Consider the following 26,724-nt stretch of genomic DNA (forward strand, 5'->3'; position numbering starts at 1 on the left):
TGCACATTACATGTATCACATGGCGAAAAATCTAACAGGTGAACTCGAGTCCACATTCTAAATATTTTATAATAACTATAGCCACGCATTTATGTAATAACCTAAATAAATTGTTATCGATAACTGGCTGGTCCACCACATGCGTCTAGCAATTCGCCAGTTACTTCCGGGTTTGCGGGTCACGTCTCGTTTTCAGCGGCGGTGTACTTGATTGGTTGCTATGTGATCGCTTCCTGTGGCTCCACGTGAATATTGAGCATGCGCAGTGTTGGCGCAAGTGCAGGAAGAAACGTGGGTGCTGAGGACAGATGTGAAAACCTTTTATAACTTCAAGTAAAGGTGAAGAGGTTGTAGCCGGGTATAAGCATGGCAGGGGCTGTGTGAGGGGAGGCTAGTGCTGTCTGAGGGGAGGCTACTGCTGTCTGAATGTAGATTTATTAGCTGAAAGGACAGGCTGCTACCACTGCCAGCTACTGTTTGATTGACTCTTTATGTTTTTAGAACCAGCAAAGAAAATGTTAAAATCAAAGACCTTTATGAAGAAGACTCGCTCTGGCAGCATCCTGAAAATAGTCCGAGAACATTACTTGAGGGACGACATCACCTGCGGGTGCCATGGCTGTGAAGAGTGCCAACAGGAGAGGCCGATCCTGCAGATGGAGCCCGTGCTGCAGAGTTCTCTCTGTGAATCGCCCCATTACATATTACCTGACACTAACGTGTTACTGCACCAGGTAAGAATCATGATGGCGGCATCCAGACATCTTACACTTTCCATAGGTTGGGTTTACTTAGATATTAGTCAATATGGGGCAGTATGTTATTCATCCCCCTTACTGCCAGTCTCCCACAAATTAACAGGCAATTGGCATGGTCGCCATTCCAAAGGCTGTTAGTTTATGTGCAGACTTTAAAGGCATTGCACGCTGCTTGCAGTAAGAACCATTTGCAGGAAATGACACTGACGGCCTGATCCAGTACTATGACGGAAACTCAAATGGGTAATTAGACAGATAAACTAAAACTAGAATTCTTTAGTTGTGCAAAAAAAAAAATTAACCTTTATTATGGAAATATGCAATCCAATAAAATGGGGTAAAACGTGTTTCGGTCTATATTGGACCTTCATCAGACCCGAATAATAATAATAAAAAAAAAATTATTTATATAGCGCCAACATATTCCGCAACACTGTACAAATTGTAGGGCTCAAATACAGACAGAAAGATACATTACAAAGAAAGTCATTTCACACAATGGGACTGAGGGCCCTGCTCGCAAGAGCTTACAATCTGTGAGGTAGAGGGGGTCACACAAGAGGTAGCAGGGGCGGCATTGCTTATACAGAGGTCAGACCCTTTTGTAATAGAGGTGACTGTCATTGCATAAACATAAGACTTTATGAGTCGTCAACAGTCGTGTCCTTTAACATGTGGATGGAGCTTGGACCTATAAAGTTATCCTGAGATGACATCATATCATGTGGGGAAATGTGGGAGCGGGGACAGAGGAGGGTTAAGGGTTTACGTTAGAAATTGTGATAGGCTTGTCTGAAAATATGCGTCTTTATTTTGCGTTTGAAACTGTAGAAATTGGGAGTTAATCTGATTGTCCAGGGTAGAGCATTCCAGAGAAGTGGTGCAGCTCGGGAGAAGTCTTGTATACGAGCGTGGGAGGTTCTGATAATAGAGGATGTAAGTGTTAGGTCATTGAGTGAACGGAGAACACGGGTTGGGCGATAGAGATGAGGGAGGAAATGTAGGGAGGTGCGACATTATGGAGAGCCTTGTGGATGAGGGTGATAACTTTATATTTTATTCTATAGTGAATAGGCAGCCAATGTAACGACTGGCACAGACCAGAGGCATCGCTGTAGCGTCTAGCCTGATAGATGAGCCTGGCCGCTGCATTCAGAATAGATTGTAGAGGGGAGAGTTTAGTGAGGGGAAGACCGATTAGTAAGGAGTTACAGTAGTCAAGGCGAGAATGAATCAGAAAGACAATAAGTGTCTTTAGTGTATCTCTGGTAAGGAAAGGACGTATTCTAGAGATGTTTTTGAGGTGGAGGTGACATGAACGTGCGAGTGATTCAACATGAGGGGTGAAGGAAAGGTCTGCGTCAAACATGACCCCGAGGCAGCGGGCATGCTGCCTAGGAGTTATAGTAAGGCCTGAGACTGCAATGGATATATCAGGGACAGATCTATTAGATGGTGGAAACAGTAGTAGTTCAGTCTTAGAGAGATTTAGTTTCAGATAGAGTGAGGACATGATATTAGAGACAGCAGAAAGACAGTCACTGGTGTTCTGTATTAGTGCAGGGGTGATGTCCCGGGAAGATGTGTATAATTGGGTGTCATCAGCATAAAGATGGTACCTGAAGCCAAATCTGGCAATGGTTTGTCCAATGGGGGCTGTGTAGAGCGAAAAGAGCAGGGGGTCTAGGACCGAGCCCTGAGGAACCCCAACAGCAAGGGAAAGAGGGGACGAATTGTCATGCAAGAGCCAAAGGAGAAAAGAAAGCGTCAGTGTAGCGGTAGTTTAGGAGAATAGTCTCCAAATGAGTCTGCAGAGGTACATCAGAGAAGCTGCTAGCTGTCCCATTTGTTGAACAAGACACAGTTCATTAGTTTATCTGCTCCATTGTGTTTTCTGCTAACCTATACCCCTATAGTGTTTAAAAAAAAAAAAAAAAAAAAAAAAAGTTAAATGTTAGAAATGAGATTTTAAAAATTGACACCTTGTGTGACTTGAAAGTGTCTTGAATAGGTATTAGGTGCTCAGACAATAAGGGTTACTATTCTTTAACTAACATAGAAATATTATGTCAAATGCACTGTACTTTAAAGAGGCTTTCACATCTTGATACATTATCCCCATCCATAGAATGAAATGGAAATACCATTTTTTAATTTTAATCTCAACAATTTCTGTAAACATTTTTTAATAAATCATATATTCATATGTCTCTTTGTGTTTAGATTGATATCCTCGAGGACCCGGTCATCCAGAATGTGATATTATTGCAGACTGTTCTCCAAGAAGTGAGGAGCCGCAGTGCACCAGTATACAAGAGGATAAGAGATATGACTACTAATCCTGAGAAGTATTTCTACACATTCACTAATGAACACCATCGGTAATTCTATAGAACTGAGCCACTGCTGGTTTATTACATCTATTTGTCTTTGGTGGGATAAAGGATGGAACTACTTTTCCATCGATGAATTGCATATCTCAATTTCCTAACGTTTTCCATTGTTGTAATGAAGGAATTATGATAATAAAGAAGAGCAATGTTGGAACATGACCTTCCCTTTGCTCCCTTTCCATTGGCACAATACAGTCCACGGGTTGTGCCAATTTGTATTCTGTTTGTGGAACAGCAAATACAGGTTGTAAAACAAAATTCTTGTAAAGGGAGAAATTACATTAAACTCCTCTGGTTCCTTAAATGTGAATCTACCAATTAAGAAATGGTGTAATCTGATTTTTGGCTGTACATCAGTCTAAAGTATGATTTATGTTATCTCGATGGATTAAAGGAGCTGTCCAATGTTTGGACGAATTCCTCTATAGCATCTGTAATGAATATGAATATCTTAGAGGGGTTATTCTAGGTATAGGGCAATCTAAGGAGCGGACAAAATTAAAAAAAATAAAAGACTCAAATTAAAAAAAAAAAAAAGTCAGTGGAGTCCCTTGTGCTCTGTTCATGTATGTCTTTTCACCTATCTATTTTCCCGTTCTTCTGGCCATCTGACAGACCCAGATAACAGAAAAGAAACCAAAATACAGGCAAACAGAAACTTTTTTTTTTTTTTTTTTCCTGGATAATTCCTAAAAATTAACAAACGTTTGCATAATTTTTTTAACACTTTCTTTACTAAACTCAGCAGCCCTATATCTCTTCTTCAATCTTGGGACTTTTTTACAAACTGCTGCCAGTTGGGAATATATTTATATTTCTGACAACCCTTTTAAGCTAGGATTACATGGCGACTTGTGACCACAAGATATTCAGATTGTAAGTGTTGCAACAAATGATGATGAATGTGGGCACATAGAAATCTGCAGCTTTGGATTTCTTTTGACTGTTAAATCATGGAATTGGCATCCAGGGTTGTGACATGGCTACGGTCACTATTATTGGTTCTGCTTATGTCATGTGACTACAAGTTGCTGTGTAGCTCTAGCCTGATTGCTGTGCACACTTTTGTGACCAATTTCTATTACTGGTGTATTATTTGCTGCAGGATAGATAAAATAAAGATGAAGCAGCTTGTGATCTCTGAGCAGATGTTAGTGCTGGTCCATGTTATGTCTGAGACATGAAAATTCTTACTACTTTGGTGTTTGATATTTGAGGAGTGAAAACTAATGTTGTATTTTTGTACTTCACAGAGAAACTTACATAGAGCAAGAACAGGGGGAAACTGCTAATGATCGAAACGACAGAGCAATTCGGACTGCGGCAAAATGGTATAATAAGCATCTAAAGAAATCTGCAAATCTCAAAAACTTGCAGGTGCTACTAATAACAAATGACCGTGGTAACAAAGAGAAAGCAGTAGAAGAAGGAATTGTAGCATATACATGTAAGTTGGGGTTTACTTCTCAATTTTTATTTTCATGGATGTCTGAGTAGCAGATTCCATTCTAAATTAAGGCATTTGTTAGACGTATATATAGTGTAAATGCACCCTGAAATGTTTTAAATTAATTATTTTTTTCTTGGTCTGTATATTTTTATGTTATAGGTGAAGAATACATTAAAAGTCTGATTGCTAATCCTGAACTTGTTGATCGCCTTGCTTGCGTGTCTGATGAGAAGGTAAACGTCAGGCCATCAATAATTCTGCTAGTGCATGAATATATGCTACTTCTAGTAAAACCCACTGATTTTCTAGCAGCCATGTCTTCCTTCTCCGTCAGAAAATTTCTGCTTTCATTGCTCAATGTATTATTTTACTTACTTATATAGTGCTGTTATATTCTGAAGCGATTTACAGAGCTATTGTCAACACAGTCCCAAGTAGGGCTCACAATCTAATTTCCCTATCTGAATGTCTTTGGAGTGTAGGAGGAAACTCGCACAAATATCGGAAGAACATACAAACTCTTTGTAGATGTTGTGTGTCCTTGCAACCGTGCTGTATATGGATTTAACCCTTTTTAGGAAATTAGAATGTAGGCAGTAGTATGTACATGGTTTGTTGCTTTGCTAATGCTTAAGAAAAATATTAATATGAAAATAGAAGTCAAGTAGCCTATTCTTGCCAGTTTACTTTAATCACTTGCTAAATATACAGTTTGGCTAAAGGGGTATTCCCACATCTGGGATCATGTGTAAACTTGTAGCTTAAAGGGAACCTGGTCCCAGCATGTGACACATCAAGTAATAAACTTTCCTATGGTTTCTGTCACTAAGCTTTCTGTTGTCGAAAAGTCAAGTTAAGAACTTTTAAAACATTAGATTGACACCTACAGATCTACCTTACTTAGTCAAGGGGGCGGTTTCATCTAGTCATTGTGCTAAACTGTGCAGCGTGACTGACAAGTCCTTCTTTGTCAAACGTCAGCCTGATACTCCACTTAAGGCCGGGTTCACACGGAGTTACGTGCCGCGAGATTTGGCACGTAGACGCCGCGTGACCCTTTGCGTGCCGTACACGCTCCCATTCATTTCAATGGGAGCGGGGAGCGTATGCGCCGCGCTAGTTTGCGGCCGTGCATTTATTCATTGAAATGAATGGGAGCGTGTACGGCATGCAAAGGGTCACGCGGCGTCTACGTGCCAAATCTCGCGGCACGTAACTCCGTGTGAACCCGGCCTAACAGGCAGCCTTACAGAGCCTGGTGAATGCTCGACTAGATGAAGCTGCTCCCCCTCCTGTCATTCGTTAAGGGAAATTTGCATATGTTAAATAGGGAAGTTCATTATTTCATGCTGTGCACACAGGGACTTTGCTTTGAAGCTAACAGGAGGATTTGAGAAACCCTGAGATGTGAAAACCCTTTAAGAATGAAATGGGATAGTTTTACTCAGATTTGTTTGTGTGTGCCCTTATTTCTAAGGGCAGGTTCACACCAGCCGCTTTGTAGGTTTCTGTCTTCTGCCCAAGAAACTGGACAGGAGACGGAAAACCGGCAGTCAGTTTTCAAACCTATTCATTTGAATGGGTTTGCCAAGTGTTCGCCCATGAGAGTCTTCTGCCTCTACGCTGCAAAACCATTTTTTTTTTTTTTTAACTGGACAAAGTCCTGCATGTCTGACTTTGTGTCTGGTTAAAAACACGATTTCGCTGCGGAGAGGCACAAGACTCTCACGGGCGGCCACTTTGCAAACCCATTCAAGTGAATGGGTCTGAAAACTGACTGCCGGGTTTCCTTCTCCTGTCCGGTTTCTCAGGCAGAAGACTGAAACCTACAAAGCGGAGACCGGGCGTTGGTGTGAACCCGCCCTTATGGTGCGTTCACACGATGTAGCATGATCTGGCACGTATGTGGCGTGTCAGAGTTTGAGTGCTCAAAAAGATCCCATTGATTTCAATGGGAGTTAGGAGCGTATACGCAGCGTTATTTTGCGCCCGCAAAATCACGGGCGCAAAATAATGCGGCGTATACGTTCCTAACTCCCATTGAAATGAATGGGAGCATTTTGAGTGCGTAATCTGCCGACACGTGTATACGTCCCAGATCACGCTCCACGTTACATCGTGTGAACGCACCCTTAAAATGTATTTGCCTGTTTCCCATCCCCCCCATTCTCTCTCTAACAACCATAGTTTGACCTTACTTGGTTCACTAACTGGAAGGTTGCAGCTGGCATCTTTCAACGACCAGATTCACTGATGTGTTGACTTACTTTCTGCAGAATGATATAGAAAGTGGAAGAATAATTTTTTCAGAACACCTTCCTCTGTCAAAGTTACAACAAGGTATAAAATCTGGAATTTATGTGCAAGGAACTTTCAGGGCAAGCAGAGATAACTTTCTGGAGGCCACAGTTTGGGTTCATGGAGATTCTGGGGAGAACAAAGAGGTAAGTGTATATGTTCACATCACTACAAACATAATTAGGACTGGGCAGTTAATTGAATTAATTTCAAAGAAGAAGAATTGTAGTTTCTTCCACAAGCTATGATCAACAGTATCTGCACTGTAGTTAGGTGGAAGCTTGAGTAAGCCTGCAACACATATATCTGATGACTCCTCATTGTTTTAGATTAAGTAAAACAAGAAAATCAAGATTAAAATTGAGAGTTTATAAATAAAATAAAATTGAATACTTATTATTAGACAAAATCAGCTATCCTTAATGTATGGTTAATGCACACAATGTTTTCTTTTGGTGCTCTTACATAAGGATTCTTCAACCCATTGTAGTATTCACAGAAAATCCATTGCAAGTGCCATTCTTCCCAAACACATCTGAATAAATTGTGTAAAAAGATTGCATTGTATTTAAAGGGCACCTGAGTTTTCATCAAAAATTATCTGCAGGGTTTTGCTTGGGCAAGGTGTCCCCTCTTTGTATAAGCCTTCATATGTGGTGTCCTATCAGTTTTTCTGCTGCTAACAGTCATATTATGGCTGTAGCAAATTTTTCACACTTCCCTCTGAGGGGAGGAGGAGGGGTGTACAATACTCCCCCATCCATTATTACTACTACTGATTTCTTTCCATGTAATTGTCAGAAGCAGTTGTAAAATAACAAACAAATCGTTGACAAAAAGCCTAAGTGGCCATCATATTGGAGATCATCCGGGTGCAGCTACAAATTGTAGCTACAAATTATCTCTGACAAAGAAAGAGCTCTCAGCACAATAAAGAAAACTATAGTTTTCTATAACTAACATTCAATCAGCAATAACACAAGCATCTAGTCAGAAGTAAAGTAAGTCTGTACGCTTGTTGCAAGCTGTGAGAAGCTACAAAAACCTCATTGCAGTGTACAGGTTGGGATAAGCAGAGGCTGTGAAGAAAGACCTGTACGTCCCCCACCCCTTCCACTCAGTGAGTTTCTGTCTTGAGCTGACTGGTTTCTAAAGATGGAACTTCCCTAGTAACAGCAAGTGAACAACAAATTAGCGAGAAGGGAGACAGGAGTAAAATGGCATTTTTTTTTTTTTGTTCTGAAAAGACTCCATCCCCTGTATAGCAGCCTGTCCTGGAGTATGTGATAAATGTTTCTTCATGGGCCAGCCCCTTTAAGGTTTTGCCCAAACTAGTTAAAACAATGTCTTCTATCTATGAGACGGAAGCTGTCTTGACTTTCAATCTGAACTCTGTGTTAAAATGTAAAATAAATGGTAGTGGTAAAACATGTCTACTGTGCGGCCTTGATGAACAACTAATGTCTTTCCCAGATACTCCTGCAAGGACTTCGGAACATCAACAGAGCAATGCATGAAGATATTGTCGCTGTACAGCTACTGGAAAAAGAGAATTGGGTGGCTCCATCATCAGTGGTCTTAGAGGATGAAGGGGAAAGCGATGAAATTGATGTTATAGAGGAAAAAGAAAAGATGGTATAAAATTGATTTTAGACTTTTGTACTACATACGTTTTTTTTTTTTTTTTTCTCTTTAATAAAAAGTCTATGGAAAGCGTTGAGTAAAGATGTCCTCACTACCTGCTTCTATTACAGCTACAAACTACTGAAAAGAAATCTACAAAACCTTCAGGAAAAGTAGTGGGAATCATAAAGAGAAACTGGAGACCGTACTGCGGCATGTTGGCCAAGTCACAGATTAAGGAGGTGGGTTTCTGATATCAGACTGAAATGTCTCATTCTTTTCATTCTTCAAGTTTCTCAGCTTCATCATCTGTTAACTCTTTCAGTCTACTCGCCATTTGTTCACACCAGCTGACCGGCGCATTCCTCGCATACGCATAGAGACAAGACAGGCATCTACCTTGGAAGGGCAGAGAATCATTGTTGCAATTGATGGTTGGCCAAAAAATTCCAGATATCCTAATGTAAGTGAAGTACACTGTTCCATCATGAAGCTATTGTACTGTAGAATGAACATGTACATTTCTGTGTGATTTATATTGGACTAGCAGAAGGACCTGGCTTCACACAGGTATATTATGTTTTTTGTTTGTGTAGTGGCCCCATAAGAATAGGTTGATTGCTATGGAAACTTTGTGTAAACTGTGTATATGTGAAAACTGAAGAATCTGTGCATTTCCATTGGTCCATAAGCGTGGTCACGTATATCTCAGCTTAGATATCAATGAAAAAAACTGTGTGTATATTACCTTGTGTAACAGTGTCATCTACAGCACCCTGCCCCTTTAAGGGTATGTTCACATGAGTGTATGGGCCTGATCAGGGAGTTTCGAGCCGTGGACTGCGCAGCTGAATTAACCGTGGAATCCGCGGTAAGATCGAGCAGGATGCTTCTTTTGTCCGCATCCTGCTACGATTTCTCTGCCTCCCATTTAAAACAATGGGAGGTGGATTCGGGAAAGAATCTGCTCTGGATTTGGGGAGAAAATCCTCCCCCAAATCTGTGGCAAATTCCTCCATGTAAACACAGCCTAAAGCTGATCTACAGCAGTAAAGAAAAATGGCTGGGTTGTTTTGGAAATCTGTAGTAAAACTGTGTGTATGTGACTTTGTATAACAGTGTCATCCACAGCATCCTGCCCCTTTAAAGCTGACCTACAGCAGTGAAGATAAATTGTTTGGTTGTTATGGAAGCCTGGAGTATAGCTCTGTGCATGTGGGAAGCGCGCGCGAGCTTCTAGTGGCTGATAAGGGATATGTGACCATGTGTAGCAGTTGGAATATGAGTTAAAGACTTGCAGGCTTGTATTGGTTAATAAAGGCCATTTTTTTTGGGAATACTATATCTCAGGAACGTTATGCTCTAGAGATCTGAGTCTTGGTTTAAAACCTTCCCAGACACCTGGCGTACCTGTGTACCAAATTGTATCAGTCCAGTCGTTTGGTTGCGCATAAAGAACAGAAGGACGGCTGGACAGACAGAAACTCATTTTTTTATATATAAGAGAAGAGATCTATCTAAGACACCTCTGCGTGGAATGTCGAAATACTGATATTTACTAGTAGAATTTAATTTTTGTTACCTTAGGGTCACTTTGTGAAGAACCTGGGTACAGCTGGTGATAAGGAAACTGAAACAGAAGTCTTACTTTTAGAGCACGATGTTCCACATCAGCCATTCTCCCAAGCTGTTCTCAGCTTCCTTCCTCAGATGCCATGGTCCATAACGCCAGAGGTGAGAAACTCTAAATTGCTCTATTCTAGTAAATAAAATGGTTTTGTGATATTCTTTGCACTTTCATTTCCAGTGGTCATTGTTACCATTTATTAGACTTCGCAGAGGTTGATGTATTTTACACTTTCAGGACATGAGGAACAGGATAGATCTGAGGCATCTGTACGTGTGTAGTGTGGATCCTCCTGGTTGTACTGACATTGATGATGCATTACACTGTCGAGAACTTGAAAATGGCAACCTTGAGGTGGGTATCTTTTTACTATGTGAAATTCTCTATTAGCAGATCTCTGCGTTCCCTTTAAAGAGGACGTAATGGCTTGCAGTTTTTCAGTACTAAAACATTGTGTTTGGTTTCCTTCTTCACACTGTGTAACTCTAGGTTTACATCCTAGTTTCAGTTTCTGTTCCAGGAAGTGGAAACCTAGTCTGCTTAAAAAACACTTGCCCCCCCGGAAACCCATGGACCCCATAGACTATAATGGAGTCCGTCAGGTTTCCACCCGAAAAATGCAGAGAGAAAAGAAGGATTTTTCTCTCCTGCAATTTTAAAGGGATTCTACCATTAAACTACCTTTTCTTTTTTTTTTCTAATTACCACGTCGGAATAGCCTTAAGAAAGGCTATTTGTCTCCTACCTTTAGACGTGGTCTCCGCCGCGCCGTTCCGTAGTAATACTGGTTTTAACCGGTATGCAAATGAGCTCTCCGCAGCAATGAGGGCGGGCCCCAGCGCTGAAAGGCCGATGAACGCGTCCCCATTGCTGCCCAGAGCTCTTTCCTGCGCCGCCTCCTTCTTCTGCAGCAACTCCACCTCTTCTGGCTTCTCTTGCTCTTGTAGTTCTATACAGGAGCATAGAGAGGCCACCCCAAAATGGCCGCCGGCTCCTGTATTGAACTGCAAGAGCGGCTACCCAAAAATGGCCGCTCTTGCAGTTCAATACAGGAGCCGGCTGGCGGCCATTTTGGGGTAGCCGCTCTTGCAGTTCAATACAGGAGCTAGCCGGAGGCCATTTTGGGGTGGCCTCTCTATGTTCCTGTATAGAACTGCAAGAGAAGCCAGAAGAGGTAGAGTTGCTGCAGAAGAAGGAGGCGGCGCAGGAAAGAGCTCTGGGCAGCAATGGGGTCGCGCTCATCGGTGTTTCAGCGCTGGGGCCCGCTCTCATTGCTGCGGAGAGCTCATTTGCATACCGGTTAAAACCAGTATTTCTACGAAACGGCACGGCGGAGACCACATCTAAAGGTAGGAGACGAATAGCCTTTCTTAAGGCTATTCCAACGTGTTCATTAGAAAAAAAAGGTAGTTTAATGGTAGAATCCCTTTAAAGCAAAATGGGGACTGGAATACCCGAGCACAGATATGAACCTTCCCTTAGATATAAAGAAAATAAACAGGAAAAAGTAAATAAATCTACCTAAAACTGTTTTTCTTATGAAAAATTGCAGGCCACTAAGTCTCTCCCTTCCCTTTAAAGAGGACCTTTACCAGGTCTGAGAAGTCTGTATATGCTGTAACTGTGGGTTGCGACCTATGGGGTAGGGGGGGGGGGGGTTGGGGGGGGTGGGAGTCGGAAGCCATCTGTGATAAATAGGCTGTGCAGTGCTGTGCTACATTGTAACCATATCAGTAGCAAAATACTGCGCAATCTACAGCGGTGGGCCCAAGGTGGGTGAGTAAGAATATCACCTATACTCTCCTGCGAATCCAGCAATGTTCCAAAATCCTTTTCAGGTCTCTTTTGACCTCTCATGACCTCACGCACCCAGGAGTCATCACAGAGGCCCATTCACATGGGGTGCATTGATTTAATAACGCTTGGTCAGCGCGTCTAGGCATCAACATGCCCCAAGTGACCGCTGAGAACTATGGGGCATGTGATGTCACAAGTGGCCTGAAGAGTACATTTATACACCCCATAATACAATAATACACTGAAATAAACCCATAATGGGGAGGGGGGTGAACCTAATGAGCCCGAGGTTCACACTAGCCAAATAAGATTGGCACATGTCCTATCATGTATAGCTGCGGTTAGTCAGACTATTATAGCTAGCAGTGAAAGTGGGAAGGCAAGTGCAAATATTATAGGCAATAATGTACTTCCCACCATGCATTGGCTAATTGGAAGCAAAAACTAAAATTGAGAATCCTCCATAGGTTTGCTGGAAAAATCACTATTTTGTTTTTCTGAATAAGTTAATAAAAAACAATTTAATTGTTCTATTATTATTAATTATTATTATTAATTATTATTATTTTATTATAGGTTGGAGTTCATATTGCAGATGTAAGCCATTTTATAAGGCCTGGAAATGCGCTGGATCAGGAAGCTGCAAACCGAGGCACTACTGTGTACCTTTGTGAGAAGGTAACGATCAGTTGGCTATTAAATGTGTTTCTAGTCATCAAGTAATGTAATCTTAAATTTCTGCTTTTGGTTTACTTTACAAATTACAAAGAAAACTATAGACTGTTTACAGAAATATGTTTGGTGGCCGTATAGATTACAACACTACAAACTGTGCAAGTCTATCTGATGACCCAAATTACTAAATCTTACTCTGCCAGGTTTCATTCCACTGTCAAGCCTAGAAAGATTCTAATGGGGGCTAGTCAGGCTAAAGTGAAAAAAGTCCAAAAAGTCCTCAGTTGTCCTATCTGAATACATATGAATGTTCCCACATATAACATGATCTCAAATTTTCAAATCTAAGTGTTTTTGTAGAATGTCTCATACTCTGATCCTCATGGTGTATAAAACTGATTCACTTTATATTACTATGTGGCACCCAATAAACTTTAGAATCAAGTTGATTATCTGTTGCAGTCTTTCTTATGGAAACAGAAATACATAAAATTGCTTCACATTACCCAACACTGGAATTGTAGGTGCAAGAGAAATTAGATTACACTACAAGATACTATAAAATCTGTAGATTAGGTCATTGACATATAAAAGTCCAAGACACTCTCTACTGCTACCTAAGTTTCTCACTTCTGGCTCGGTCAGCGGTACCACATGGGCCCGGCAGTCATGTATTCAGTATCAGTAACGTCACTACTGACATGTCACTACTTGAAGAGATGAGCGAGTACTATTCTAAGTGGCAGTTTCGAATAGCACTTTCCCATAGGAATGAATGGACACAGCCGGCACGCAGGGGGTTAAGCGGCAGGACACCGGCCCCAGATGCGTGCTGGCTGCGTCCATTCATTCCTATGGAAGCGTGCTATTCGAAACTGCCGTTTCAAATAGTACTCGCTCATCTCCAGTCACTAGTATCACACTTGTGAACTTTGAAACCACAGATCATGTAAACCTCAGCAGTGACTGGAGGTGAACCCCTTGAACAAAGAACCAGGGTTAGATGAGTACCCCCACCCCAAACATATCCACAGCTTCTAGGTACATTTTATATGGATTTGGACTCCCCTTTAACTCATTTGATCAACCATATGGGCAACAAAACTGTCAACAATTACAAAGTGTGTGTATCGACAAGCCAATAAATACTGCTCCACATGGTTAAAAAGTCATTACAATGTAGCAATAAAACATGTCAGTTTCCTATATATTGTTAAATACTAGGAAGTAAAGCTCAGTTTGTGGCTACAAAACAATCATAACATGCTCAATAATAAGGGTGTAGGAAATGCTTTATTATCAAAGATTGTGCTTGTAAATTTACTTTGGTTACTATTGATCACTGTATTGCATTAGCTCACATTATCTTGTATGGGTTTTTTTTTTTTTTACATTTTATTTATTTATTTATTTTCAGAGGATTGACATGGTCCCAGAACTTCTCAGTTCAAACCTCTGTTCTTTAAGGTCTGAGGTAGACAGGTATGTACATAAACTCCACACAGTGCGCATATATTCCTCATGAGTGATCCAACATTTGAGTTTCATGTTCCGTCCTATGTCTTTTATTGCAGGCTGGCGTTTTCCTGCATTTGGGAGCTAAACCATAATGCTGAGATCATAAAAACACAATTTACTAAAAGTGTTATCAATTCCAAGGTGAGTTCTATGTTTGTCTTTTAAATTTTGATTTCTATTATTGTTCTTTTTCCTTTTTAGATAGACCTTGAGTATTAGATCAGGTTGGGTCCAAATTTCAGCTGTCTCGCAGAGAGGCCGTATCATTCATGCAAGGATAGGTCATCAATTATGGCTGGAACCCCCACCTTTAACTTATTTTATTGGAAGGTGGCATCTAGCAGCAATTTTTAATTCAAGCATATAAGATTACAAAAAATATATATTGCCAATATGTTCACAATTTAATGTTTTTATTGCATCGATCATGAAGCAGATACAGTGTAAACGGGTCATTTATAGGCCCTTAGAAAGAATTTTTAATGTAATTTTCTCTCTAATTGTTCAGCAATGATTTTGACTTTTATTAAACTGAATTGAAAGTATTCTGCTCATGGACTAGCATGTTGTTAACTTTTCTCTCTCGCAGGCTTCCCTTACCTATGCAGAAGCACAGATGAGAATTGATTCTCCCAACATGAATGATGAGATTACCAAAAGTCTCCGTCTGCTGAATAAATTAGCAAAGATTTTGAAGAAGCGGAGAATAGATAATGGGTAAATTATTGAATATCTTTTTGTTTCTGACCTTTTACCATAAACCTCTGTAATCTATCATTGACACTGAAATGATTTGTTTGTTAAAGGGACATAATAGCAGAAGATAAATTATTCTAAGGCAATACATGTTTCTCTAAGATGGTGAGGGGAAAAAAAAAAAAAAAAACCAGTACCCTCAGTGTGCTTTGGCTGGGACAATTTAGTACAACATTTGCTTTTATAATATGTGTATATGTCTCTACTAAAGGAGGTTTTCCAAGAGCATAACTATATGTAAATTTGTAGATAATTCGTTACCTTAATCTTCAGACTAAAAGACACAATCCCCCCCCCCCCCCCTCCCCAAAATTTGGGAAGAAAATGAAAGTGCGTCTTATAGTCCGAATGTGGGTGTTCGGCGGATGGGGGGAGCAGAGTTGCAACATTACTCCGCTCCTGCCGCCACCTTCTTCCTGCATCGGGGCTTCCTGCAGCGGCAGTAGTGCAATGATGTGCGGATCTTGAGCTTGGTGGAGGGGGTGTTCCAGTGAGCCCATCATGCTGGATCTGTAAAGATGATGCTGTAGAGCAGTTGCTATAGATACCAGGTCCCCCACTGCAATGTACAGTGGAGACCCGGAGCTAATGCCTGTGATCAGAGTCCTCTCTGATCGCGGACATTACTACATCAATGCCCTTTCAAAATAGAAAATTACTGTGAAACACATACATCTTAAGTATCCCACTGTCCGAAAATGTCCGGTCTGCAAACTTATAAAAATATTTTTCCCGTACATTGAATATCGTAGCGGGGAAAAAATTCTAAAGTGCCAAACTGCTGGTTTTTCTTTTTGCTATTTTGCCTTTGGATAAAAAGTGATTTAAAGGGGTTGGCCACTTTCAGACCAATGTTGACAAACAAATGTACAATAAAAAGATATACAATTTTCCAATATACTTTCTGTATCAATTCCTCACGGTTTTCTAGATTTCGGCTTGTTGTCATTCATTCTGTTCCTTCTAGAGGATAAAACTCTGACCATGGTCATGTGATTAGCGGTCCATGGTCATGTGATTTACGGTCCGTGGTCATGTGATGAGTACACAGGTGCACAGCTGATTACCAGGCAGATGTCTAATTACTGTGCTGAGACTGTAACGAGTGGCACCTGTGTGCTCATCACATGACCATGGACCATAAATCACATGACCATGGTCAGAGTTTTATCCTCTAGAAGGAACAGAATGAATGACAGCAAGCAGAGATCTAGAAAACCGTGAGGAATTGATAAAGTATATTGAAAAATTGTTTATCTTTTTATTGTACATTTGTTTGTCAATATTGGTCTGAAAGTGGCCCGACCCCTTTAAGCAATAGATGTTCCCCAAAATTGTATAACTAAAAAGTGCATCTGTCCCCGCAAAAAAAATGCCTTATGCATCCCCATACTGATGCAGGGACATCTGTCAATGTGGGTTTGCAGCTGTTGCAAAACTACAACTCACATATATTTAATATTTTACCATATTTTGCTTCAAAACTTTTTTTCCTATTTTTCTTGACTAAAATCTAAGTGCGTCTTATTGTCCGGCGTGTCTTTTAGTCCAAAAAAAAAAAATACAGTAACTATTTTGTAAGGTTTGAGATTGTCTTTTGTTTTGATTGGTTGCCAAAGGATATAACCATTTCAGGAACTTTCTATGGTAGGTGACTTCCTCAAACAAAGAGATAAAGATAACCGGGCCACAGTATGAACATCATGGCTGGTATTTTGTTATTCATGGTCGTATCCATTAGCAACTGATCAAGAAAACTTCAACCCCTAAGATGGTTAAAAAAAATTAAAGCCAGAACATTTTGAATGATTTATAGTTTCATAAATGTTTTTAATTCTGAATTGTCTACACCAGGGGTCCTCAAACTGCGGCCCGAGGGCCACATGCGGCCCGCAAAGCACTTCTGTCTGGCCCCGCTAACAACGCTGGCAGGCGTGCATTTATAATGAAGCTCCTGGGAAGCTCGGGCCAGGCCATGGAGCGCACTTCACTTTACCTATTGGAGGGCACCGCTCCTGATGTCTGTGCGACCTGCTCTGCCTCCGGCCCACTGTTTAAAAAGTTTGAGGACCCCTGGTCTACACAATATTCAGAAAATAGGAAATGAAATCTATTTTGTTCTAAACATAGCACATCAATGGTCCATGAGTTGTGTGCGCATGTGTGTGTGGTATTGCTGCTCAATTGGGTTTCAATGGAACTGAGCTGCTATACAAGACGCAACCCATGAAGCAATGTGGTGTTGTTTCTGAAACCTTTATCTAATCCTGGACAACCCCTTTAAGCTATTGTTGTCCTGCTCCAGTGCAGAGTTTCTGCCCAGTTCTGAGGATCTTACCCATTTGTTTTATTTCCATATTTTGTGAAACAATATTGTATAAGTTGTCTTTCACGGTAACTGAAGCCGTTATGTTTGTGAATTTATTACAGAGCTTTAACACTTTCTTCACCTGAGGTTCGATTTCATATGGACAGTGAAACCCATGACCCCATAGACCTTCAGACCAAGGAACTAAAGTATGTTATGAGATTGGTTTTCCTTAGCTTGTGCTGTCTTTTGTGTACTTTTTGATAGATCAGAGTCTATGACCAGTTTGCATTAACTTTATTATATTTTCACAATTTTTTTTAGGGAAACCAACTCAATGGTGGAAGAGTTCATGTTGCTTGCAAATATTTCAGTGGCACAGAAGATTTATGATGAATTTCAAGAGTATGCTTTACTACGTAAGCATCCAGCACCCCCACCAGGAAATTATGACATCCTTGTAAAAGCTGCACGCTCCAAGGTGAAGTCATATATTGCTGATTTTGTACTGTTTTCCACATTGATAGTAAAAAATACCAAGTGTAAAAGTGAGTGTGTGTAATATATATAATGTAGATGGATACATTTGTACGTTAAGCCTATCAGCTTGATTACTACGTTTCTTTTTAGTATTTTGTTTTGATAAAATTCACACAATTGATTAATTGTTGTCTAATGATCAATTCCTAACATACTAATCTAGGGTTGCACTCTAAATTTTTCTTATATTTTTTAGCTGTGTGTTAAAAAAAAAAAAAATCTGGATTTAGTATATGACCTAAAGCAACTCATTATATTTTTGTTGTTTTCTTGTGCTTGTCTCCCACCAGAATTTAGAGATTAAGACAGACTGTGCGAAGGCTCTTGCGGACTCTTTAGATAAAGCAGAATGTGCCGAATTTCCCTATTTGAACACATTACTGAGAATCCTGGCAACTCGCTGCATGATGCAGGCAGTATACTTCTGCTCTGGAATGGACAGCGACTTCCATCATTATGGTCTAGCTTCTCCTATTTATACACATTTCACTTCACCAATCAGAAGGTTTGTAACCATGATGAATGCTACTTGTATATGGGTATAGATCACACCAAAAATGCTATGGACACAAGGGAAATGTGTACGATCAGGCTAGTGTGCATCAGTGTAATAGGGTTCCAAAGTGGATTGAAATGATTGTGGTAGATTATGAAAGGTCAGATTGGTATTAGGGGTGGCAATTGAACAAGACCCTCTGGCCTACCATTGTGCTGGTAAACTGGGAACACTCCTATCTATATCATGTATTATCAGGTATTAGTAAATAGGCTTATCCAGTGCATTGAATGCTTACTAAAAAATACATTTTTCAGGGTTATACTGCAAAGTTGACGTCAAATTGGCTTTTGTGGGTTGTAGGCCATGTCATTACTGCATGTGGTATCAGTTGTAAGTCCTAATTGTATAAAACGTTTCTACGTCTGTTCCGTTAACTAAATCGGTTTCCCTGAATTCTTGGGATCTTGAATCCTACTATTATAAATGTGAAAGTTTGTGTGTTTGGTTGTTTGTTCCCCAATCACGCTAAAAGGGCTGGACGGATTTCCCTCAAATTTTCCACAAACATAGTTTTTCCTTGGGATTGAAACCTACGCTACTTTTCGTGCCGCTAAACAACATGGCTGCTTAGCAGGATAGTCCCAAAAGTAGGACTCCTAGCCCCAGCTGTACAATCACACACACTTGCTTGCATTTCCAGCCCCAAACTACCTGCACACTCCATATTGTCGCCTCTACGGTAGCCCTAACCCCACTCCGTCACATTTACATGTATTTCCTGACCTTACACAGTCACGTTAAGCAGAGTAAGAAAGGTGACGTTCTGGCACCGCCATCTTTTCTCAACAGCCGCGCGCCACCGCTTGGCCACTCACACTAACTGCACTTCACTGATGACGCCACACACACAGTTCCCGCGTACACGTCAGACCGCACAGCGCACACACAGACTGGCCCGCACTGCCACAACTCGGCGCCACAATTCCACAGTCATCCCCGACCCTGCAACTTACCTTCACTGCCTTCACACTCAGCGGTAAGTTCGCAGCACACACATAAGCTGCCCTGCTCTTTCTCCTCTGTCTTCCGCCCCAGCCTTTCAACACAGCTGCCCGGCCAGCCGACACATGACATTACCTCCGGCCTATAACACCACTTCCCCCCTAAAAAATAAAAAAAAAAATCGGCAAAACCTCTTCTACGTCGGGTAGACGGTGGCCCAAGGCGTACAGGACCACCATCGCAACCTTCTTGCGGTGGCACGGTCCTCTGCCACATCCACCGCCACTCTCAAACTCACGGCGGCCACTTTCCTGCCGTCTGGTCACCATAGCAACCGGGTCTCCACACGTGGTTGATTTCCCCCCCCCCTAATACCAATTATACCAACTAATTTGCCATTTCAATTTTAAAAACTCCAATTTCCACTCAAGTTGGCATTTACAATGACTATTAATAAGTCCCAAGGACAAAGACTAAAAGTGGTAGGAATACATTTAGCCACACCGTGCTTCTCTCATGGTCAGCTTTATGTCGCTTGCTCCCGAGTATCCAGCCCTGAAAACTTACATGTCTTGGCAGAAAATAATACAGTATGTACATTTCAACTTTACCATATACCACCTGACCTAAAAAAAAACAAAAAAACTTGATCCAAAAATAAAAACAAATTGTGTATATCACTACATATGCAATATAAAATACCACATTTGCTAGCACACCAAGATTTCTCAAATAATCTCAGTTTCACACGTCTGTCTCCACCCAATTCTCCAAACACCGCAGACGAAGTCGCGGGTAAAAGCTAGTAAGTACATAAAGTTGATTGGCAACTGCATACTTACAGCGATGATCCTGGGGCATATTTCACCATTGATATCCTTTGTGTGTTTGGTGATAAGTATTGTTTTGTTTTTATTATTATTAATATTCTTCCTAGGTATGCTGATGTCATAGTACACAGACTACTCGCTGTAGCTGTGGGGGCAGACTGCACTTATCCAGATCTTACAGATAAACATAAACAAGCGGAAATCTGTAAAAATATCAACTACAGACACAAAATGGCGCAGTATTCACAAAGGGCGTCTGTAGCCTTCCACACTCAGGTATGTATTTAAGTAATAAATTATTCTACATCTTATCGTAAGAAATATGTGTTTCAAGGTCATAGATATCTATAAAAGATACGGCTAATTGACCAGCATTCATGATCTTGTATTATGTCTTTCACAGCTCTTCTTTAAAACAAAAGGAATTGTGAATGAAGAAGGATACATCTTATTTGTTAGGAAAAATGCAATAGTGGTTTTGATCCCAAAGTTTGGCTTAGAAGGGACAGTGTTTTTCGAGGGAAGGAACAGAGTAAAAGCTCGGCTGATTTTCAATGATGAGGTAATGAAAAAGCAAACATAATAAATATATATATATATATATATATATATATATATATATATATATATATATACAAACATTTGGTTGTATTTTTCAACATTATCCTCATTTGCAGATCCCTTCACTAACTGTGGAAAATACAACTTTCTATATGTTTGACAAAGTAAAAGTTAGAATTACTCTAGATGCATCTAACATCCAGCACCAGAAAATCTGCATGGATCTTGTAGAGCCTAAGGTTAGTACTTCTATCTCTACGTGTCTCTTTCTATCTATCTATCTGGAAAATTTATTTTTATTTTTTTTAACATTCTATTACTCAGTATATACTTATGAATAAATTGGCAGCTGGGTTTTGCCAGTTGGTAGTGGCATAATAAGTGTCTTGTGGGCCTGGGTGCAAACTTTTGTCCGGGACCCGTACCCCCTTCCCCACAGTATTATATTATGTGCTCCCAACAGCCCCCCTCCGCTCTGGAGCTATTATTATACTCTTGGGTCTCCTCAGACCCCAGAGAATAATAATTGGATGCACAGGGAAGGTTTCTGGGCATGCTGGCTCCGGCTGTCTTCAGCATGATTGGCCATCTTCCCAGCATCCCTGCTGAGGCCTGCTGGTCCTCAGCGGTCAGGTGGGAGCGCAATGATGTTATTACACCGCTTCACCCCATGTGACTACTGGGGCTTAATAACAGGCCTCATTCACATGACGGAAGATCGCCGCAAAGAAGATGCTGAGCCCAAGAGAGGGGAGTATATGTGTTTATTATTCTCAATCACCTCCCCTGGGCTAGTATCAAATGAAAAGGGGCCTCTTTTCAATAACAAAATATATATATTATATATATAGCAGTCGGGGAACCTAGGCTTTCCCCAACCGCTGTCATAGTGGGGCCGGGCCCCGGTCATCTCCAGCTAGCCGCAGACCCTGTACCTTACCAGGACTTACTTACTCCCTGCGACCTCGATACTTATGCCCCTGCCAGTTGGGTTATGTATCTATGCAGTCTGACACTATTCAGTCAGTCCTGGCAGTGCTACATTGTATAGGGACACTCCTGATAACACCCAGTTGTTCAAGAAGGAATGGCACCCTGCAAAGTCATATGAAATGATCCGGAATGGTTATTTTATGGCTATGCTATTACTTACTGACATATTGGGAGAGTTGGCATATCCTCTGTGTCTTATGGCACTTTGAGAAGTAATTTAATGATAGGTGTGATCTTTAGTACCTACACATAACATATTACAGTTCAGCCCTACTATGTTTCCAGGATGTATCTTCCATTTGTAAAGGCACAGCCAGTCTTAAACAAAGAGGCAAATCTAATAATCTTATTTGCTTTACTGGTTAGATCCCAGGCATTACATCAACTGAGGATGACGAAAAGCTAAGAAATGGCGAACCACTATCCAAGAAGAGCAAGCTTGGAAAATAGGAGAACTTCAGAAGAAGCACAGGATTTTACACAAAGACATTTTAAGTTGTTTTATTCCTATTTTTAGCAATCCAAGCAGATCATTGGTCTCTGTAATTTTCTTTGAAATGTGCTAAATTAATGTGAGGTTTGTATTTTTCACCCAAAAAGTACAATTGTAAATGCAGCTCTAAACTTCACATCTATGTTTTTTGTAACTCATTAAGGGTACAATTTTATAAAACAAACTTCCACTTTTTCTATTGACTAAGTTTTTTTTTTTTTTGTTTTTTTTTTATATCAATCAGTCCTCCTACTGTTTAGATAAAGAATTGTGGAGTCTTTGTGTTATACCAGGTAGGGCTTATTACGAATAGATTCTTTGATTCAAAGGATGGAAGGTCCTGTTTGATCTTAAAGGGTTATTCCAGTAGTTGTGTGGTCCAGCTGCTGGGATCCTGGGTGCTACATGTGAATGGAGCAGCAGGTCTCACATGCACTTCTATATTTATATTCATCTGCTCTTCCATGGTACTATATATACTATTGAGCTGTTTATCAGTTAATGGCGGGTTCACATGTGCGCCCGGTTTTCGCCTTCTGCCCGAGAAACCCTGACGGAAACCCGGCAGTCAGTGTCCACCTGTGAGCGTCTTCTGGTCTCTGCGGTGAAAGTTTTTTGTTTTTTTTATTTATTTTTAACCAAAGTCCTGCATGTAGGACTTTGTGTCCAGTTAAAAAAAACAAAAAACTGTTTTGCCGCAGAGACCAGAAGACGCTCACGGGCGGACACTTGTAAACCCATCCAAGTGAAAGGGTTTGAAAACTTACTGCAGGTTTCCGTCTCCTGTCCAGTTTCTCTGGCAGAAGAGGGAAACCTGCAAAACGGAGATCGGGTGAACCCGCCCTAGGTTGTCATAATGAACGTTTCATGTTCATGAAGCTCACTGTGTTCCCATGGACTGAAAAGTTTACATTACAAAAGGTTTCTGTGCTGTGACAACCCAATACCTTAGTCATGTGGAGAGCCTTATGCTGACTCTTTACATACTTTATACTTTACAAAGTCACACTTTATTGGTTAATTAAAAACTTTCCTTCTTGGAAAGGCTCTGGTATTTTTGGCTTGGCAATGGTCTTGTGTTTTCAAGGGTTTTTCTTCAAGACCTGAAGAAAAGACCACAGCAAATGTTAAAATTTGCCTTAGTTAAAACAGCATTTTTGCCACTTAACCAATCACAGGAAGGAAGAAAAATATATATGGCATATACAAGTGTGCAACAAGTCTAAGGCATGAATCTCCAGCACAGATTTACAAATTGAAAACCTTTTGCCTGCAGGACATCAGAATGAAAGCCTAGTGAACCCATTTATAGTCCATGGGATATTATAGGCTCTGTTGGTGTGTCACAGCCAGCAATGTGTTGTTTGCCTGTCCTTCTTTGAACCTCTTTCCATAGGTATTATCCACAGTGTATAAGGGACTCTCCACAAAACCTACCAAACTGGAGATATTGTAACTGTTATTCAGCCATCAGAATTTTTCCTGCTTCAAGAACTGTTAACTTGTTGGCTAATAGGATACAACACAGGTGTGAGATTAGCAATGTTAGTCACTGCATTGGTAATGGTTTAATTGATGGAGCCTTATTGGAGAGGGCCAGGTAAAAAGAAAATTTTAATCTCCATTCACTTACAGTGGGGCAAAAAAGTATTTAGTCACCAATAGTGCAAGTTCCACCACTTAAAAAGATGAAAGGCGTCTGTAATTTACATCATAGGTAGACCTCAACTATGAGAGACAAAATGAGAAAACAAATCCAGAAAATCACATTGTCTGATTTTGTAAGAATTTATTTTCAAATTATGGTGGAAAATAAGTATTTGGTCACCTACAAACAATCAAGATTTCTGGCTCTCACAGACCTGTAACTTCTTCTTTAAGAGTCTCCTCTTTCCTCCACTCATTACCTGTAGTAATGGCACCTGTTTAAACTTATCAGTATAAAAAGACACCTGTGCACACCCTCAAACAGTCAGACTCCAAACTCCGCTATGGTGAAGACCAAAGAGCTGTCAAAGGACACCAGAAACAAAATTGTAGCCCTGCACCAGGCTGGAAAGACTGAATCTGCAATAGGCAACCAGCTTGGATTGAAGAAATCAACTGTGGGAGCAATAATTAGAAAATGGAAGACATACAAGACCACTGATAATCTCCCTCGATCTGGGGCTCCACGCAAAATCTCACCCCATGGGGTCAAAATGATCACAAGAACGGTGAGCAAAAATCTCAGAACCACACGGGGGGACCTAGTGAATGAACTGCAGAGAGCTGGGACCAATGTAACAAAGCCTACCATCAGTAACACACTACGCCGCCAGGGACTCAGATCCTGCAGTGCCAGACGTGTCCCACTGCTTAAGCCAGTACATGTCTGGGCCCGTCTGAAGTTTGCTAGAGAGCATTTGGATGATCCAGAAGAGTATTGGGAGAATGTCCTATGGTCTGATGAAACCAAAATGGAACTGTTTGGTAGAAACACAACTTTTCGTGTTTGGAGGAAAAAGAATACTGAGTTGCATCCATCAAACACCATACCTACTGTAAAGCATGGGGGTGGAAACATCATGCTTTGGGGCTGTTTCACTGCAAAGGGGCCAGGACGACTGATCCGGGCACATGAAAGAATGAATGGGGCCATGTATCGTGAGATTTTGAGTGCAAACCTCCTTCCATCAGCAAGGGCATTGAAGATGAAACGTGGCTGGGTCTTTCAACATGACAATGATCCAAAGCACACCGACAGGGCAATGAAGAAGTGGCTTTGTAAGAAGCATTTCAAGGTCCTGGAGTGGCCTAGCCAGTCTCCACATCTCAACCCTATAGAAAACCTTTGGAGGGAGTTGAAAGTCCGTGTTGCCAAGCGACAGCCCCAAAACATCACTGCTCTAGAGGAGATCTGCATGGAGGAATGGGCCAACATACCAACAACAGTGTGTGCCAACCTTGTGAAGACTTACAGAAAACGTTTCACCTCTGTCATTGCCAACAAAGGATATATAACAAAGTATTGAGATGAAATTTTGTTACTGACCAAATACTTATTTTCCACCATAATTTGAAAATAAATTCTTACAAAATCAGACAATGTGATTTTCTGAATTTGTTTTCTCATTTTGTCTCTCATAGTTGAGGTCTACCTATGATGTAAATTACAGACGCCTTATCTTTTTAAGTGGTGGAACTTGCACTATTGGTGACTGACTAAATACTTTTTTGACCCACTGTACATTGCTTGGATTTACTATGTGTTGTGGTGTCAGTGAGGGATTTTTCCCTTCTGAACATGTTATCCTATGGCGAGGGGGTAATTTGCAGTCCAGTGGAAGTCTGACTGTATAGACCCCCATTCATCAGAACTGGGTATGTTGTCTCCAGAGTGTGCGGTATTTTGGCATTCCCACTGGATGAATGAATGGATCATTGCAACACTGCTGATCAGTGGGTGTAAAGCAATCAGACCACTCACGGATCTGTACAATACCCCCCCAATGGATAGGATAGTGTAGTTCCATGAAGACATCCGACCATTGCATTGTCATGTACATATGACATGGCCATAAACACAACTATGACTCATTTGTAGTGTTGCCCAATACCAGTGCTTATTCAGTATTACTGGAACATCTGAAAGCTACAGAATAAATATATGTCCAAATTACAGGAGACATCAGTGATCTATACAGGAAGGATCTGCATCTACATACAGATGCATAAGAAGCCTATTGTGTTTGCATACTAAGATGGTTCTGCCAATGTTGATGGGCGTTATAACCAGGATATTTCCCAACCGTTATAAACTAGATAAGCCTATTATTCAGATCCTTCCTGTCTCATTTTCAGGAAGGAGAACAGCCCCTCCCATCTGTGGAAAGACCTACATGATAACTTATAGTAAACTAGCAGGCATGTTTGGCCTTGAAGGAGAGCTGCCCAGAGAAGAAGTCTCGAGAAGGTAGTCCTCCAGAGCAGGAAGTGGAGACACAAAATGATTGAAAAAGATTGGCCAAAGGAGGATGGAGTGCTAGGGGAGGAGAAACTCCTCTGGTAGCAACTGAGAAGGGTTTTTTTTTTTTTTTTTTTTTTTAATTTGCCCTGTAGGGAAGAGTGATGACCAGCTTTTTAGAGGCAAATTCCATGACCATATCCAAATGGTGCGCAGATAGCTAGGAGGCTGTAAGGCAATGCCAAAGAGCGGAACCACCTTCTTGTCCAAAGCGACTCAGGAAGGTGGAGTCCACCAACAGACAGCATAGCCACCTCAGAGTGCTAAGCCATGGAGCATTTTATAGTAGGCCTTTAGGCCCACCTGGAGACACACTGGTCTGGGAACAGGACATCCAAATTCTTTGTGCAAGACAAGTGATCTGGATGGAGCCATTACTTCAACATCTGTTCAAAGGCCCTGTGGTTGTGCTGGAAAGACATCCTCCTGGGCTGCAGTCAGGCCGTTCATTTGGGAGATAGGGATTCCCTTCACGTATCTGAAGTCCTGCTCATAAGGATGTTCCTTGCGGAGACTCAGAGTTGGGAACAAACTTCCCCAGGGAAACTATAGAGAAGGAGATTTACCGTATATACTCAAGTATAAACCGAATTTTTC

The 26,724-nt window shown here is 41.0% G+C and overlaps 1 protein-coding gene across 1 annotated transcript; it reads left to right on the forward strand.

Annotated features, from left to right (window-relative positions):
- Positions 1–269: 269 nt before the first annotated feature.
- DIS3 (DIS3 exosome endoribonuclease and 3''-5'' exoribonuclease) lies at positions 270–22,214 on the forward strand. Its single transcript, XM_075265412.1, has 22 exons — positions 270–339; positions 502–734; positions 2,982–3,139; positions 4,405–4,598; positions 4,761–4,834; positions 6,878–7,045; positions 8,373–8,534; positions 8,654–8,764; positions 8,848–8,985; positions 10,110–10,256; positions 10,387–10,503; positions 12,523–12,624; positions 14,039–14,103; positions 14,196–14,280; positions 14,729–14,856; positions 17,326–17,412; positions 17,528–17,684; positions 18,034–18,248; positions 20,182–20,350; positions 20,478–20,636; positions 20,752–20,874; positions 21,995–22,214. Exons 2-22 carry the CDS (start codon positions 516–518, stop codon positions 22,076–22,078), a joined length of 2,862 nt encoding a protein of 953 aa, XP_075121513.1. The 5' UTR covers positions 270–339; positions 502–515; the 3' UTR covers positions 22,079–22,214.
- Positions 22,215–26,724: the final 4,510 nt, after the last annotated feature.

Source organism: Leptodactylus fuscus, chromosome 2 (genome assembly GCF_031893055.1).
Source record: "Leptodactylus fuscus isolate aLepFus1 chromosome 2, aLepFus1.hap2, whole genome shotgun sequence".
NCBI classification, from domain to species: Eukaryota; Metazoa; Chordata; class Amphibia; order Anura; family Leptodactylidae; genus Leptodactylus; species Leptodactylus fuscus.

Excerpts from the sequence above, each read along its gene's own strand:
- DIS3 (XM_075265412.1), top strand. The coding sequence starts at position 516 with ATGTTAAAATCAAAGACCTTTATGAAGAAGACTCGCTCTGGCAGCATC. Across the intron at positions 4,599-4,760 it reads AGGAATTGTAGCATATACAT|GTGAAGAATACATTAAAAGT; the intron begins GTAAGTTGGGGT and ends TTTATGTTATAG. Across the intron at positions 14,281-14,728 it reads AAAGTGTTATCAATTCCAAG|GCTTCCCTTACCTATGCAGA; the intron begins GTGAGTTCTATG and ends TCTCTCTCGCAG.